The sequence below is a fragment of the Catharus ustulatus genome, chromosome 14, assembly GCF_009819885.2.
Source record: "Catharus ustulatus isolate bCatUst1 chromosome 14, bCatUst1.pri.v2, whole genome shotgun sequence".
NCBI classification, from domain to species: domain Eukaryota; kingdom Metazoa; phylum Chordata; class Aves; order Passeriformes; family Turdidae; genus Catharus; species Catharus ustulatus.
This window is the reverse complement of record NC_046234.1, coordinates 13,221,859-13,239,067: the sequence shown is the minus strand read 5'-3', so window position 1 is coordinate 13,239,067 and position 17,209 is coordinate 13,221,859. Positions and strand designations below refer to the sequence as shown.

Here is a 17,209-nt window from a genome sequence, read left to right as displayed (position 1 = left end):
ACTGCACAGAAATGAACAGAGGGCTCAGAGACCAAGGGCTTAAAGAATGGTTACATTGATAAAGGACTCATCTACCCAAGAACAAATACATTTCTCTATTCTGCAATACTTTGATAGGATTACTTCAGCAGCAATTTTTCTTGACCTACAGCAGGAAGCCTGGCAAACCCAAAGAGCAGGAAGATGGCTCCTGCATGAATATTTTGATTATCTTTCCATTAGCTATCTGCCAGCAACAGAATACTGCTGATTAAGTTACACAGTTCATCAATAACTAACACGTGGGAAAAAGACAGCTCATCTCTGGAACCAGCAATATAGATGTCCCTTCTTAGGGCCTAATTATAGTCTTATGATGGACAGAGACTTCAGGCATATACAGCACAATGAAAAACTTTCTTGAATGGACTGCAACACAAGACAATGAGTCTGTTTCGTACACAAGTGGGGGAGGTTTTTCCCATGCTGTCCCACGAGGTAGGTGTAAATCCCACCCATTCCATAGGAATAGAGGCACCACACTTCAGCACCTTATTACAGATGTATCTGAAACACATCAGGTTCCAATTTCCCATGTCATTTGCTAACTTCACCCACCCAGCATTGTTCATACAGTTGCATAGATTGAAGATCCTGTGTCAACAGGGTAGAGCCACCAGTTATGAAACTCAGGAGGAATTCCCATCAGCTCTTCCCTCAGACTCCCACAGAAAAAGAAAACCTTAAGGGAAGTGACATGGAAGCAAAAAACATGTTTTTAATTCTGAAAAATGTATATGGAGTTCCTCAAAACAAAATTTGTGTTGAGGCTGTTGAGGTGAAAGTCAAGGGAGCTGCGACACAGCCTTTGTGTCCCTCAGTGCCCTGCGCTGAGGCCAAAGGCAGCCAGAGCTGAGCCAGGGCTGTGCCAGGGCTGAGCCAGGGTTGTGCCAGGGCTGAGCCAGGGCTGAGCCAGGGCTGAGCCAGGGTTGTGCCAGGGCTGAGCCAGGGCTGAGCCAGGGCTGTGCCAGGGCTGTGCCAGGGCTGAGCCAGGGTTGTGCCAGGGTTGTGCCAGGGTTGTGCCAGGGCTGTGCCAGGGCTGAGCCAGGGCTGTGCCATCACTGCACTGCTAGACATGGCCGAGCTCACATCCCAGAGTCTCCTCTCCAGGAAAGGAACCAAACCAAACCCCAGGACTGCTCCATCCATTCCCAGCTGGAAGGTGTCTTCTGCACTAGGACAGTGTGGAGCACCCTGAGCTTTGCAGGGAAAACCTTTCTCACAACATGAGTCTGTGACAGAAGTGTCCACACCTCTGCACAGCCGCTAAAATCCAGAATAAAATGATGCACAGCAGAACAAGCACATGAAAGTTTACAGAACTTAAATATTTATTTTTAAACCATTTTAAACCCCCCAAAACATTGAAATAAGCTTCATCTATAAACAGATTTACAAGACTAACAACTACAGAAGCTAGAGGAGCACTACAATTTGTTTCTGTGATGCAGTTATTTTGTAAAGCTTCAGATCAACTGTATTTACAACTTTTGCTGCTTTTACATTTATAAAAATATTTATTTAATCCATAACATTATTGTTTTCAAAAACTATTTCCAGACTTTTTTCTCAGATATAAATTCTAATTGAATTTCAGTTATATAGCAGATGAAAGTTTTAAACAGAAACATTTTTTTAAAATTAAAACAAGGAGTTAAAAGTAATTTTTTTACAGTGTAGGCACCATTGAAAATAATTGTCCTTGGCATATCTAACCACCATCTCTCACAAGTGTCCTTTATATAAAAACGATGTAATGGCAACATTTGACGAAAAATGCAGTATTTACTTGCACACCATTACTTTTTCAATATTTGGCAGATATATTTCAGATTCTTTAAAATGACTTTTGTGCAAAAACAAAATGTGCAGGTCTGAACCATAAAATAAACACACCCAGCCTTTATCAAAAATAAATTTACACCAACAGTTCCACAGCTAAGTACTGAAAAACAATCCCAGTTCAAAACTTCAGCATAATATACATACTGGGTTGAAAAAGGGAAAAAACCAAATCAAAACAAAACAACAGAAGAGATTACCCATCTAGCAGTACCATAAATATATAACTGAAAGCAACTTTATAGTCTTACCTACTTTTTATGAAAAAAATCACTCCGTACTGCACAGTACTACCTTTTTGTGAAAGAATATCTATAACTCAGTTATTTGCATATTAACTGGTAAATACATATTTAAAATACACTTTCAGAAAATTATAAACAAATTATGTTGATGTACTGTATTTAATGTATTTCAGAACAAAAATGTGTATAAATATCTTACAGGAGAAACAACACCACCACACAGAACGCTGGTGTTACACCGATACCTGCGTGTGAGGTATGTAACATGCGATGCTCGGCTTCTCTGGCTCCCTTCCACCCAGGCATGTATACTCAGAGGAAAAAAAAATTAAATTAAGTTAAATTGGACTTCAGGTTTTGTCCATTATTGCCGAAAGCCCCACCCCCTCAACTGTATTGCTCTAAATTTTCCTACCATGATGATATAAGATTGAGTTACTACTTCAAAACCTGTTCTAAAAGGTAATACACAGACTGTACATCAGGATAGACCTGTTGCTACATATCACCTGCAAACTATTGCCATATTGCTCTCAAATATATTTAATCATAGAGCTGCCTAAAATACTGTACCAATTTAGAATTAAAATAGATACTGTTGCAGGTTTGTTTTTCAGGGCACGATAACTATATGCTGGTTGAAGCAGGTGCTACAGCAATACCCTTGCCACTACATTACACGTCTTGAATATGCTTGTGAAAAAGCTATTTTTCTCTGAAGCTTGTTAGTGATTTACAAAAGTTTAACTCATGAATATAAAAGACCTGTACAATTCCATGTACAGGAACAAAATAGCATCAAAACATACTGTACTTGCACATTCTATTAACTAAAGTAATGGTTATTTCTAAAAGCAAAACTGCACCTCAACATTTATCAGATTAAACAGGTGAAACTACAATATTAAAAGTTGTTCTTTACAAAATAATTTCCTGAAAATATAAAACCATGTGCACTGCCACAAAATAGTTGAGTAGGTTCTTTCAAATCCTCAATCACCATCAATATGTTGCAAAGATCCAAAAGGCACAAGGAGCTCATGAGCTAAGCACTGCCAAGCTTGAAGTAGTTTTGGTGGGTTTCACTGGGTCCATACGAAACAGCAGTCAATTGTGTGAAGTTTCTTAGGATGAGTCATTAACAGAAAATCTACAGATAAAAATGCAAGTTAAGAATTTTGTTAATGATATTGTTTCAGCTAGGCTAACAGCACACAGATATTTCTGCATCACTAAACTAGTACGTGCCTTCATCTCAACGGTTCATAGTAAAAAACCCGCCAGAAGTGACATTCTCAAGAAAACATTCCTAAAAGAGGAAAGAAAAAGATTCTCTGTCTTCCCTATTGCCTGGAAAGATGCTTAAGACAAACCTGCAGGCTAAATTAAAGAAGCCTGTAGTAACTACAGTAAAGCTGCAGCACTTCAACACCAGATATAGCCATTGTCAGTATTAGTTTTAGTCTCAAACAGAAGTGTTACCTGTAACTACAAAGCTAAAGGTTTAAAGCATTGGACATAGCAGATCTTTCTCTTATCACTGAACTACTTACTTCTGAAATTTCTCCATAAGTTTCTTCACCATCTTATCTGTGATCCCTGGACACGTTGCTTCTGCCACATTGATGCTTTTCTCAAGTTCCTCAATTGCTTTCTTTCTATCAGCATTATTTGTGTCCTGCTGCTTAAGCTGAGGAGCAAATAAAAAAAGTTAAAACTCAGAAAAGTTATTAGACATTTGGTTCATATCTTCAAACAAGATTTTTAAGCCAACACTTACCTCAGTGAACACAGGGGTGATTATCATAGTTAAACAACTCAGGGTTTTAACAAGATCCTGATCCTGGAAGTTAAAAAATATGGATTAAATCAGTGTATTACAACATACATCAGCATATATACAACATACATGCTACCTCTTAGCACATGGGATTTTGGAAATTGAGTTAAATTTAATGAAGTGTTTAAAACACATTACTAAACCCACAAAGGTACAGTACATCAACAAATATATGTTGAAATAGACACCTGATGACACATCTCAAACTATGATATTCAACATCAGAAAAACAGTTTTTCCTCACTGTAAGAGACTTTAAAATTCCCATCTCTATGAATGGATACTGATGTACAGCACATCTGAAGTATATTTTACATTGAGGCTGACATGGCATAGGAAATATCATTAACATGCATCATCTCTTGAACTGCAAAAAATCCAATCAGTTTTTATGAAAATCACTATCTTCCTTAAACTGCCTTCAAGACCAGCAGTTAGAAAGAAGAACTCCTGTACATACCGTCCCATTCTGGAGCTTCTTTGCATCCGGCTTCTTCCGAACTGTAGTAAAGCTCCACTCAGGGTGAGAATTATTCTCTTTGTTGCTGGACTCCCTGAAACAAAAAGGACATGATGTACATAATGCTAGCCACAACAGAACACCAAGCAAACATAGGTAACCCAAACACATAACAAGTCTATCAGGATTAGTTCTGTATTCCTTAAAATAAGGAAAAAAACATGTATTGAAACATTAACTGAACTTTAAAAGAGGCTGAATAAATTGAAATGTGATCAAAAGCAAACAGAAGATGTTATCTACCTACAAAGGCTTACCTTCTCCCATGGCATCCCATTTAAGAGTTATCTGATAGCCAGAAAAACAAGAGACTTACAGAAAGCATGTTGTTCCACAGGCATTTTGCAAACTTCTTCATGCACCTCAACCTTGCTCTGCAATATCTCTAATTGTGATTCAGTGGTTTTGGTACAACCACTAGCCTTACACTAGGAAATAAATAGCACTTAAACAGAACTGAAATTGAGCTTAAAGAGAGAAAGTTTGAAGAGGCAACAAGCACATGGCTTGACTTATGTGTTAGTCTTCAGGGTCATACAGGGGGGTTTTCTTGGGAAAAGAGACAGGTGTGCAGAAATGGTGTTATTACACAGAAAAGCTGCAGTAAACCCCCTTTAAGAACATTATCTAAACAAAACACCCAAAAAAGACTATACTGGAAACAAACTTACGAATCTGAACCATCGGAATCACTTTCATCACTACTATGTCCCTCTGCTTTCCACCTCTTAAACCTATCAATCAGTTCTGTCAGATAGGAAGTCTTCTTGGCATTTTTCATAATGAATTTGTGCTTCAGGAGTTCTTTTGCAGTGGGGCGCTGTAAGAAACACTTTAAATATTTAATGTTATGCTAACATTTCATGATTTTAAATGCTAATAGGGGAGACTTAGTAAGACAACAGACTTCTAGAGCTAACTTGTATAATATCAGGAAATTAGTGAAACAGGAAGTCAGAAAAGCCAGTAATCCACATTTACAGGCATGCTAAAAATATGATCAAGTCACCCATAGACTATACAGCCTATCCTTCTACGTTAGGAGGTCACACCCAGGAAAATGACTAATGAAAACTCTCCAGTGCAACATTTCCCTACAAGCTGAATTCAGACAGTGAAAGCTGTGCTGAAGAAAAGGATTTCAGATGATTCCTTCCTCTGTTAAAGCTTCTCTTCTGACATTATCCTAGTTTAGAGTGCATTTTAGGAATCTGCCTCTGCCACTGTAATTTCTTTCAGCATTCTCCCTCTTTCTTCTGAGTATTTTAAACAAAACAAACTAGGATAGACACAGAGATATTAAAAAGCACCACTAAAATTTACAGTGGAAAGTATAATCTCTAAAATTATTTCAATCACTGATGATGCACAACGCCAGCAAAATACTTCACAAGCACAGGAGAGCAGAAAACAAAACTGAAACATCTACACACACACACAAACATTAATCTACTCACAAATGTTGGGTCTTTATTCAGACATGCATCAATGAATTCTTTAAAAGGTTTACTGAAGTCTCCTAATAAAGTGGGAGGATTGTTTTTCGGAATGAGGAACAGAACTCTCATTGGGTGCATATCCGAGTTGGGAGGCTCCCCCTTGGCCAGTTCAATTGCAGTGATGCCCAGTGACCATATGTCAGCCTGAGAGGGAAAAGGGACTGTTAGTACAAAATTATGGGCTGGCATGACTAAGTGTTCAATAACTGACATCTTCACATCTGATGCATCTATATAATAAAATTAATGTTGGTCTAAGTAGATCATGCAAACATTCCTTTCTAACACTTCAGGAACACCTGACTCAAAGACCTGGTTGACTTAAATAGTCTTTAAAGACAAACATCTAGATAATTTTTGTTACAGTTCTAACACTGCCAGCAAGTTAAATGGACACGTGAATTTACACCCTTTTGGAAAAGCTTCAGAAATATTCATCTTCCTTTGATTTTATCCATATGTTAATGACAAATTGCCACGAATTTCCTATGTCTAGTTCAGAGTTTGTTTAGGTACCCAACCTTGTTTGACAGCTCACTCTAAAGGAACAAGGAAGAAAGCTGAATCAAATCCAGCAGGGAATCACTTAATTTCTTTCCTAACAGACTGCTTGATGAATTTAGCTGGAGAATTATTGACAACTAGTTAGACTTGAAACACCACTTGAAGCACCAAGTTCACAGTGTAAGTCACAGAAGGATAATGAAGCACCATTTATTTTGGCTAAAAGCATCATTATAAACAAATTCTGCCTTTGTATCAAAACATAGTATATTTTGATATCATATATAAAATACTAGTATTCTAGAATTATTTCTGATTATGATTTTTTCCCAAGTGGAATACAGAATTACTTGCATCTTTCTAGGTGAGCTACAATAGCTACTTAGATCACTAAAGGTGTTTCTCCTTATAAAAGTGTTTGGCAATAGTGGACTACACTTGGCACAGAATCATAAACCAAAACTGCCCATAGAGTAAACAAGGATTACAATTTGCATCTCTCCAATATTCCTTTTTGTTCACAAGACCTAAAATAGCTGTACTTTATAACAAAGAATTAAACTAACTCACTGTTTATTACTTGAACACCATAATCAACAACTATGTATTGGAGTAAAATTCTTTGAAAGAAAAAATGGGGCTTACAAATCTCTGTAAAATATTAACATATATGAATTTCTAGTTCATTTTCCAGCCTTTTGCAGTAGAGAGAGATAAAGAAAGAATAAAATTCAGTCCAGATACCAAAGTAGTCATTGGTATTAGTCTAGAAATTGAAGTATATCCTATCCAAATCCCTCATCTCTCCTACCAAAGGCTTGTATTTTATGTGCTCTCCCACCAGCTACTGGCATGGAAAAAAAACAGGGAAGACAACACACTGAGGAGATATGGAAGCAAAAGATTAGGTTGCTGGGGAAATGTAAATGAAGGGGTGGTAAACCTGACCTATATACAGGGCAAGCAGAAGAATTATTCCCAATCTGACTGCCCAAGACATTTTTAAAGCAGGGCAGCAAGCTTTTCCAAAATGCCCAAGGGAACACATTACAGTGGGACTGAATACATTACACTGAGACCCTAAACAGGAGAATTCCAACTTTTTTATCAACAAGAACCCTTGTGACAAATACACAAATTCCTTCAAGTCTGACTGATCCTGGGGAAGTCTCCTGGAATGTGAATGTTTTCAGGACACTTCAGACATCCAACAGTTTTTCTCTATATGCACATCATGTAATGCTGACTATTTGAGAAAAAGCATTAAGAAAGCATTACTTCACACATACCAAGATTTTTATTCTCTTGATCCTATTTTAAGGTTTTGTCTACAGAGTGTGGAAGGTCCAATGGCAGACTGAAACATTCTGCTGTTCCACCAACCACACGCTCTAGGACATCTTGTTCCCTCCTTACTGTCATTTCTAGGACCAGTTCTCAATTCTCAGAACTCTGCTTTTCTACTGGTAGTTCACATAGGGAAACACTCCTTTGCAGTTAGTCATCCATCAAGAGCTCTCATAACAAAGAAAGGTACAAGGTACCAAAATGCTACTAAGCTACAGCCACCAAGTTACTTTTTACCTTCTCAAGACCCGTGCTAAAATTTCCAGCATTACATGGATCCTCAGAAATACCATTTAAGAAATTATACCCAGAGCTGTGTATAAAAATTTGAGAAGAAATTAACATTTTGGCCACCATCTTGGCTTTAAATAAACTTCCATGTTCTGGTGGCATTTTACTTTGTAAGTACCTTATTACTGTTTGAATTAAATGCAAAACATTAAATTGAAACCAAATCAACCAACCATCCCAGATTCTGGGAGTTGCTGTGAAAGAGACATGACATCATCATTTTACTTGGTGACTTTGCACCTGAGTACAATGACATAAACCAATTTAATCCTACTTTTAATTTTATTATTTGAAACCCTGTAATTTCAAATCTACTTTTTTTTTTTCTCCCCATACTGATAGAGCTAAAAGCAAAAAAATCAAAATAAATGCTGTTGGATAATCAGATTTTAAAAAAACCATGTTGTGCTCTCATACTTACTTTTGAATCATATGCTGACTGCTGAATAACTTCAGGGGCCATCCAAAACGGGGTTCCAACAAAGGTATTTCTCTTAATTTGTGTGTCTGTTAGCTGCCCAGCAACTCCAAAATCAGCGAGTTTAACATCGCCTTGTTCTGATAACAAGACATTGGCAGCTGGCAAGCAGAAGTAACATAATAACTAATTAGAATACAGTTTTATGGTTTTCAAAGGCTTTAACACAGTAACATTGGAAATGTTGCACACCTTTTATATCCCTGTGAATTTTCTTCTCTGAGTGTAGGTAGTCAAGACCTTTCAAGATTTCCTTTAACATAGTAGCAATCTGGAACTCATCAAATGGGCCAGCACGCAGCTTCAGAAAAAAAGACACGTGAAAATAATTTCAGCCTTGTATCTAATTTTTGCCTTGCTTTGATTAAATCAAATCTTAAACTTGAAACATTTTTTTAAGCAAGAAACTAACAAAATTAATGAAATATTGAATGCAATATGTCAATATTGAAATTGAAATAGGTGCCACTGGAACAATCACCTTCACATCTCCCCTACTGCCAATACACTGAAAATGCTGCTACTCCTCAAACATACATTGCCTGGGCTCCCCTCAGCATGCAAAGCATAAGAAAAACAAAAACTAACTTTACACCAAGTTTTCTTTCCCTACAGGCAGCAAACACAGCAGACTGAATTTTGCAATTTAGATTAAGTAATTTAGGAAACCAATTTTTTTCAAAATAGATTAATCTGTTGACTGTGGGTTTTAAATCTAATGATGTAGTTTTTACTTGTCCCAGCATTTTTGACTCCATGCTTGCTTTTGTATCAAGAACATAACATGCTACTATAAAGCTGCTAATGGATTAAGTGTAAACTTTGCACAGTAGAAAGCTATGCTAATAAAACAAACTAAATTAAAGTGAGCAATCAAAAAAATTCCAACAACACAGCACCAGAACAGTGAACACCATGAAATTACAGTAAGGCAAAATGAGGCAAATGAGGCAAAACTGAAATTTTATCCTTCTAAAAGTTTATTCTTCTACAGGTTCAGTGATTTAAACTGGCACTGGTAATAGCTATTTCCCTGTTTCTTACACTCCACAGAACACAATCAATTTCTCAGAAGTGTTAGAGTATCTCACAGCCCCTTCCTCAAAAGGGCCAAGTTCTAGAGCTACAAACTACCACATGCTCCATCTAATTACTGTGCTTTTGATGAGCTGATGTGATGGTATTTCATAAAGAAGTTTAAATAGATTTGTGAAGTCAAGTACGTACTTCAGCTCTCACAGAAAAGACCCCTGTTAGTGAATACATAATTATTACCATTCTGTAATACTGAAGACATGATATTTTTCCTTCAGAATCACACAAAGACTGAGTTATATTATCTTACAGGAAAGGGTGGGTCTGTAGCCTTGCAGCTGAGGCAGAGCTGCTCTGAAACTGTGGGGAAACCACATCCACACTCAGTGTACTGTGCCTGTGCACTCTCCAGGCTACATCCTCCATGAATGCCACACTATCTGAAGTAAAAGGCACTTTCATGCTTAGCTGAAAATACCTGAACATGGAAAACCCAACACTTTTTAACCAGTTTAAATTAACTGTCTGTGGACACACTCCTCATTCATTCCTGAGATCAGAACCTAAAGCAAACATTTTTTACTGAAGTGTAATGAATTCTGCTTGGAGGAAGAGGGAAGCAATGGACAGAGCACCCCAAACTCAAAACCCCACCAAACATACAGCAAAAAAAGGACTTCTCAAACTAAAAAACCCCCATGGTTTCATCTGAGAACAAGTGGATGCTTCCTCATGCTTAGAGACAATGAGTAAAACAGAAAAATTAACATGAATTCAATGTGACAGAACTACCATTCTAATTCACACTTTTTGGAGCATTATAACAGAGCAGTGATGTAGTATCAGTTGCCTCCAGGTACTTATTTTTATAAAGTGATAGAAAAACACAATGAAATAACTCTCTGTGATCCTTATAATGCAAAAAACCATATACTTACAAGATCCAAAGCTGACCCTCCACCCAAGTATTCCATTATTATCCATAGTTTTGTGCCCTGTAAAGAAAGGCATGCATTGTCAAAATTCCAAGGCTGCCATAAAAATTTATATATATTTCAACAGACTACCAGCACTCTTGGGAAAAGGCAAACAGTATCTCATTAATCACCTAGTTGCATGCATTTACTCCTTGTAGAATGATCACACAGCTCCTGTGAATTCTAAAATATTAGTAAGTTTGACTTCTGTATTTTAAAAAGCAATGAAAAAACACCATCACTACTAACCAATTTTTGCTACATAGTATCTAAAATTATATCACTTAAAGGAACAGAACATTGAGGAGAAAAAGTGATTAGGTGGTGGTTTAAGTTTCCAGAAATACAAATAATCATTTAAAATGGACCTTGAGAACATGTGAGTTTCTGCATTTCCTCTGTGGAGATGTCAACCTCTAGAACTGACAAATTATTCTAACACTGATTTCTAGGTGCTGACTTTGTCCTTGGCTTGTCATGGCAAAAGGTGGTTGGTTCACAGAAACAAAACTGGAAATGCTTGGTAGCAAATCTACAGACTACAAACTTGCTTGCCAGAGTCCCCTCAAAAGACAAAACTCAAATATGAATCTATGTGGTACTACTCTAGAAAATGTTGTGAATAAATATATTTATTTCAAATAAAACCCAGTTATTAAAAATACTCACTGAACCACAGCTGGTGAAGTACCACACACACTGTATAAGTTTCCAGCAAATATTTACCAGTGCAAGTTCCTCATTACAGAGCACAAGTTTAGGGCAGGAGTACTCTTTAAAGCCTCTTGTATTATCCATTGTATACTTTCCCACCCTATGGCCAGCCCAGGGATGGAAATCTAAAGAAAACTCAGCAAGCAAATAAAGGTGCAGTTTCTGAAAGCACCACATCCAATCATCCTAACAAAGTGTGCTCTATTAGATTTACACTGAATTTAAAAACCACACCATTTATGAGAGTCTATTCCAATATTATGATCTCAGCAGGGAAGGGCTGGCTAATTTTAGCAGTTTTTACAAAGCCCAACTTTGTCAGCTCAGAAGACCTGCAAGGAACTCCTGCTCAAGGCAAACATTGTGGTTACCAGACATGTTTGGAGGATTTGACTATTACTTGAAAAGAGTACAGGATGAAAATGAGAAAATACTGTTTCTCAAATAATGTCTCAAAGAAAATGCTGCTATCCACTGCAATCGGGTGTGGATATTTTCTAGCCAGGCATGAACAACCTTTTTCCTAGCTATGTTCTGTCAGCCAAGTATAAATAGACAGGACAGAACAACCAGTATCTTTAAGATTGTCTCCAAGTTTTGCTGCACAAAATGCTGCACAATTCTGATGGAAGTCTCTGGATGTTACTCTAGCATTTCTCCAAACGTGAACTGGAAAAGCTGAGAATAACTTCAGGTTTGTTTTATTTGCAAAAGAAAAGAGCGAGCTCAGGTGGTTGCAAAAATTACAAGGCTAGATAATGAAAACCTTGGTCTAAATGGCACAAATAAGGAAAACAGTCATGGAATTCCAGTCATCAAGAGATTTATCTCTATGGTTCTGCTGGGAAGTCCAGCTGAAGCACTTCATCAAGTGCAGTTTCCAAATTTGTGTAACCAGAACATGCCAGAATTATGGTAACTTTTAATACTTTTAATCTTTTTCTTGCCTGAACTGGTAGGGGAGTAACACATTTTGACAAGCCATTAAGTTGGAGGAAAACACTCATTTCAGCTATCTAACCTATCAAGGGGACCTTCCACACCCAGTGGTTTATTTATCAAGATGTTAATTGCAATCCAAGTGCAATAGAGGATGAAGAGACAAATTTATATCCTGACCTTCTACAAATACTAAGTATCTACAGATACTTCTATCAGGACTTAAATTATCTTACAGCCACAAAAGTTGCAATATAGCTGAAGCTTATATGATTCTACACCCCTTAAAGAGAGTCATGATAGAAAGGTAAAACACTGTATTATTGTACACAAATGTATTTACTAAGGTGCATTCTTTGACTGTATACATGCTTGCACATCACCTATCAATATATTTAGAAAACACTATTCATCTTGCCAGACACCCAAGGAAAATTAAGGAAAAAATTGCTAATACCTAAGCTTTAAGGTTAATTCAATGGGAAACTCCCATTTGAACTTCAAGATATCTCATATTGCCACGACATGGAGCTTTTGTACCTTTTGTGTCACAATAACCGAAAACTGGCATCAACTTCATCATAAGACAAAGATAACCTCAAGGAAGTAGACCTTGCCATCTTGCACCAATGATAAGGTTTTCCAAGACTAAAATACTGATAACAGACAAGTATCATTGCACTGCTAGGAAAACTCTTAAGGGACTGTCCATACTTTCAAAATCACATTTACAAGTTGGATATCCAAGTTGTAGAGCTAGGCTGCAGAATGCCACAAGTTAGTAAGTGAAGTCATTGAAATAAAGACACTCTTCCCTTCTGCCTTTCAGCAGCAGGGGCATCTGGGAGAGCCTGCATGCAGCTGGCAAGTTCCCTGGGACTGGGCCACTCCATCTCCATCAGCCACAAGGCTGCCTTTGCATCCTGAAGTGCAGAGAAACTGTCAAGATGCAGAGTATGTAGAGCAGACTGTACAAAAATAAAATCTCTCATCTGAAATGTTTGCAATTAGAACCCCCTCACAATTACATCTCTTCCATGTTTTAGTTGTAACAACTTTTAGCTATCAACTATCTTGCCAGAGGGAAAACTCAAAAACTACAAAATGATGACAAGAACAATCTGCTTACTCAAAGCTTAGTTAAATTGATTAAAAAAGAGTAAGTTACAACAGAAGATGTTGCATTACAGTTCAACTAGAGGCTTACATTATAGACTTGAAGCCAACACATGGTCTCAACTGCATTTCTTCACAGTAGAAACTGTAACATTTAAAGATTTAAGACAGATCTAGATTACTGAGTTAGAGAAATATCAGTAAGTGCTGTAGGCAACTTGAATGCCTTTGCACTGAGGGTTTGCTTTGGTATTTAGTCAAGAAAATGCTGTGTTTCTTTGAATAGTGTAAAACTACAAACATTTCTAATGGCATTGCTACAGCTTCAGAGAGAGCTACATGTATGATTAATACACTTTAGTAAACTATTTCTAGTCCATAAAGCGTTATGTGAAACACAGCACACTGGATCAACTGTTTTGTTTGCCTGTAAATAAATGCAAAGGCAAAAAAAAGTATCTTAAATTTTGAAATAGCTTCCATTTTCCTTATGCTTATGATCTTTTTAACCATTATCTTAAAAATTTACAGGAATTTTCCAGTGATCTTTATATATAAATTGAAGTATCCAGCAATAAACATATGGGACCACTGTGAATGAGACTTCACACCAATTATATCCATGGCAAACTGCTTCTGATCTCTGCAGCCTAGGTCTTGGTTTTGTAAGAAATGTCTTATTTTTCAGAATTTAACCTCAATATTCTTTAACATTCAATTACACAGTCATTTGGTACACAACTGTACCCATTTCATAGTTTCAAAGAGATATTTAGTGTATAGAGAAGTTAAATCCTGAATGAAGTACTTACACAGCTTAACAATTTGGCTGACAGCCACTCTCAAAGAAATAGCTAATAAAAAGTTAACAGCTAGAGCAATTAAACAAACAAAAGTAGATAGATACAACTCTCAAAATACCTGCTATTACTAAAATGAAAGGCAGAATAAAAGAATCTTTGCACACTGAACAAAGCCGATACCCTCTTTCCCCTGAGGAGTCTCAAGCTGAAAGATCTTCAATTAGCAGCCAGCGATTAATCCACTCTAAGAACAATTTAGATAGAAGATACTACTTAAAAAGTTGCTTTATTTATTTTTAATTACAGAATTAAAGGTACTCATTTATTTGTGGACATTTTTATTCATTTACTTCAGGAATAGCAAGTAGCAGAATTACCTATCATGCTACTCTGGGATGAAAAAGATTCCTGGAAACAACTTCTTAGGGTTTTTTTTTTTTGTTTGTTTGTTTTTTATGAGAGGAATTTATTAAAGGAATGGGAAAGCAACCAAAATTCCACAAACACCTCCCCAAACTTCATGCACAGAAATTTTCCTTCCCCAAAAACTTCACAAATATGAAAAGTAAACAAAAGATCAGCAGCAATCTTTCAGATTCATCCATCTAGAACAGAAATGGAAAGAACTCAGACAGCGGTGAGGAGAGTGCCGCAGCATTAATGTAACCCCATATTTTCCAGGAATTTTTAAAAAAAAAAAAAAAAACTAAGCAGAATTTAATGGCTGTATAGCACTGATAGAATAATTAGACTTTACTTTCCACACCTATATAGCTGTAATAAAAACACTATTTTCTTTCCCTATTCAATCCATAGCTTATAAAGCTCTTTCCACACCCCACCTCCAAGAAAACAAAGAACAAACAAAACAAATCCCCACCCAATCAAAGTTTAAATTCCTCCATTTATAGCTGCTGAAATCACTGTTTAGTTCTGAGATTTCACAAAACACTTTTCTAAGCAAAAACACTTCCAAGTAAAAACACTTTCCAAGACTTACTTTGACCTGTTTGTACTTCAGGGCAAACAACTGGGCTTTTACAGCACAAAGTTGAAATGATGGATGTTCAGGAGAATAGAATTTAGGACTTGCTCATCACAGAAAATAAAGGACTGTAAAAAAGACTGATCATGTCTGGATCTGCAGACATTTGTGCACTGCTCCAGGGGAACCTTACTAGTTGAATTCAAAGTTATCTCGAGACAAACCTGCTTGTTCTAATATGCTGTGATGGTGGAAAGTAAATCCTACTTCTCAGACATTTATTGCTTACTAACAAACAAAACAAAAATCCCACTGACTGAGTCCAATAAAGAGAAGTAAAAATGGGTTATCAATGGCAATTTGTATGTTTACTTGGGTATGAAGAGTGCACATTAAATAGCAAAGCCACTACAGCTGTCTCACACTAGCCAAAATGAGAAGTTACTATTTGGATTATACTAAATATACTGAAAATACTGGAAAAATAACTTGCCCACTTAGCATTAAAATATTAAAGATTGAATACTTTTGCAATTTAAATGAAAAAAGCAAAATCTACAAAGAATATTACTAAATAAATTCTGCAAATACTTTTATGTATCACTGAAAGATACAGCACAAGTGTGACACAGAACATTTATCAGAAATCTATCTTTAAATGTAGAGAACCCCACTACAACCTAAGAAAGCAGAAATGCTGAGAGGGAGACCAAGCACCAAAAAGTAATATCAACCAGAAAAACCTCCCAAACTGAAGCAAACAAACCAAAACCAATAAAAAACCCAAACACAAGCAAATAACCTCTCCCAGATAATTCGAAGTATATTAAATATCACTAAAACATCAGCTTACATTAAATGCTTTCAGGGATTTCTTAAAAGTCACCTAAAATATATCAGCAGCACAAAACATTTAAGCATTATTTAAGGTGAATAGTTTTACTCAACATTTGGGTCTTCTGTAGGTTTTGATTTTTGTTTGTTAAATTATGCCTTAGATAACATTTCACACAGTGCTTACATAACTCTGCTGATGTCAGTGTTACTTTGTCTCAGGCCTACTAAGCTGCACCACTGCCAACACATTTTACATGGTGCAGGATTTCTTTCCACACCAGGAACAGCTTTTGTTTCTGTAACTATGAAGGTATATTTCTCTTGCTCAGAAAGGCCATGAAATTGTCCTAGGGATTGTGGAGGGAGGAGAGAAAACCAAGGTCCAAAAGCAATGGCAAAAAGAATCTTTATCAACTGTTCATTCTGTAGCCAGTTTGTGCAAATCCCAGCCCCACAGAGCAAGCAGCAAAAAGAGAAAAATGAAGTGAAAAACTCAGTTCAAAGAAAAATAAAAACCTATAGAAAGTCAAGTTGGCATGATAAATCTTTCATAATTTTAGATTATTTTCCTAGCAGCATTCTAGCAAATCTTTGTGCAATATTATACATTACCTTTAAATATGATCCATAGTATTTTGTTACATAAGGACTATCACACTGACTTAAAACAGTTATCTCTTGCTGTATATCTTCTATTTCATCTTCTGCTTCCTCAAGGTCTATGATTTTTATGGCAACCACTTGCTGTGTCCGATTATCAATTCCTTTGAAGACCTCACCAAAGGAGCCTTTCCCAATGCGTTCCAATTTTGTGAATAGTTCTTCTGGGTCTGCTCTGTGGTTCTAGAAAAAGGGAAAAAAAAGGAGGGAAAAAAAGACACATGAGCTGCCTAATTTACTTCCAAGTTATTAGCCCTCATTACTTCCCAAGAAGCATGTCATCCACATTTATCATCACCAGAAGGGTTGCATCAGGTAAATTTATTTCCTACACACTAACTTCTAATTCAGCTATTAGTTACAGAACATACATTATGCAATTCTGTCAAAGGTAAGTGAGCCTTACCAGGGAGGGAGTCAGGTACAAACCTCATTTCACTCCCAGACATAACAACCCTCTAAAACGAAAGAACAGAGCTTTTTCTTAACATTAATCCTGTCTGTGCAGTAATTCAGAAGACTGGGGAATGCAATTAGT

At 36.7% G+C, this 17,209-nt stretch overlaps 1 protein-coding gene across 1 annotated transcript in view; it reads right to left on the bottom strand.

Moving 5' to 3' along the window:
- Positions 1-1,346: 1,346 nt before the first annotated feature.
- STK26 (serine/threonine kinase 26) overlaps positions 1,347-17,209 on the bottom strand; it is a 30,278-nt gene continuing 14,415 nt past the window's right edge. The window contains exons 2-11 of the mRNA XM_033072093.1: positions 16,624-16,854; positions 10,579-10,635; positions 8,798-8,906; positions 8,549-8,706; positions 5,944-6,129; positions 5,158-5,306; positions 4,427-4,520; positions 3,907-3,969; positions 3,680-3,816; positions 1,347-3,276 (exon numbers count right to left, since the gene is read on the bottom strand). Of these exons, the coding sequence (XP_032927984.1) occupies positions 3,252-3,276; positions 3,680-3,816; positions 3,907-3,969; positions 4,427-4,520; positions 5,158-5,306; positions 5,944-6,129; positions 8,549-8,706; positions 8,798-8,906; positions 10,579-10,635; positions 16,624-16,854 (1,209 nt within the window). The 3' untranslated portion in view covers positions 1,347-3,251. The remainder of the gene's footprint in view (positions 3,277-3,679; positions 3,817-3,906; positions 3,970-4,426; positions 4,521-5,157; positions 5,307-5,943; positions 6,130-8,548; positions 8,707-8,797; positions 8,907-10,578; positions 10,636-16,623; positions 16,855-17,209) is intronic.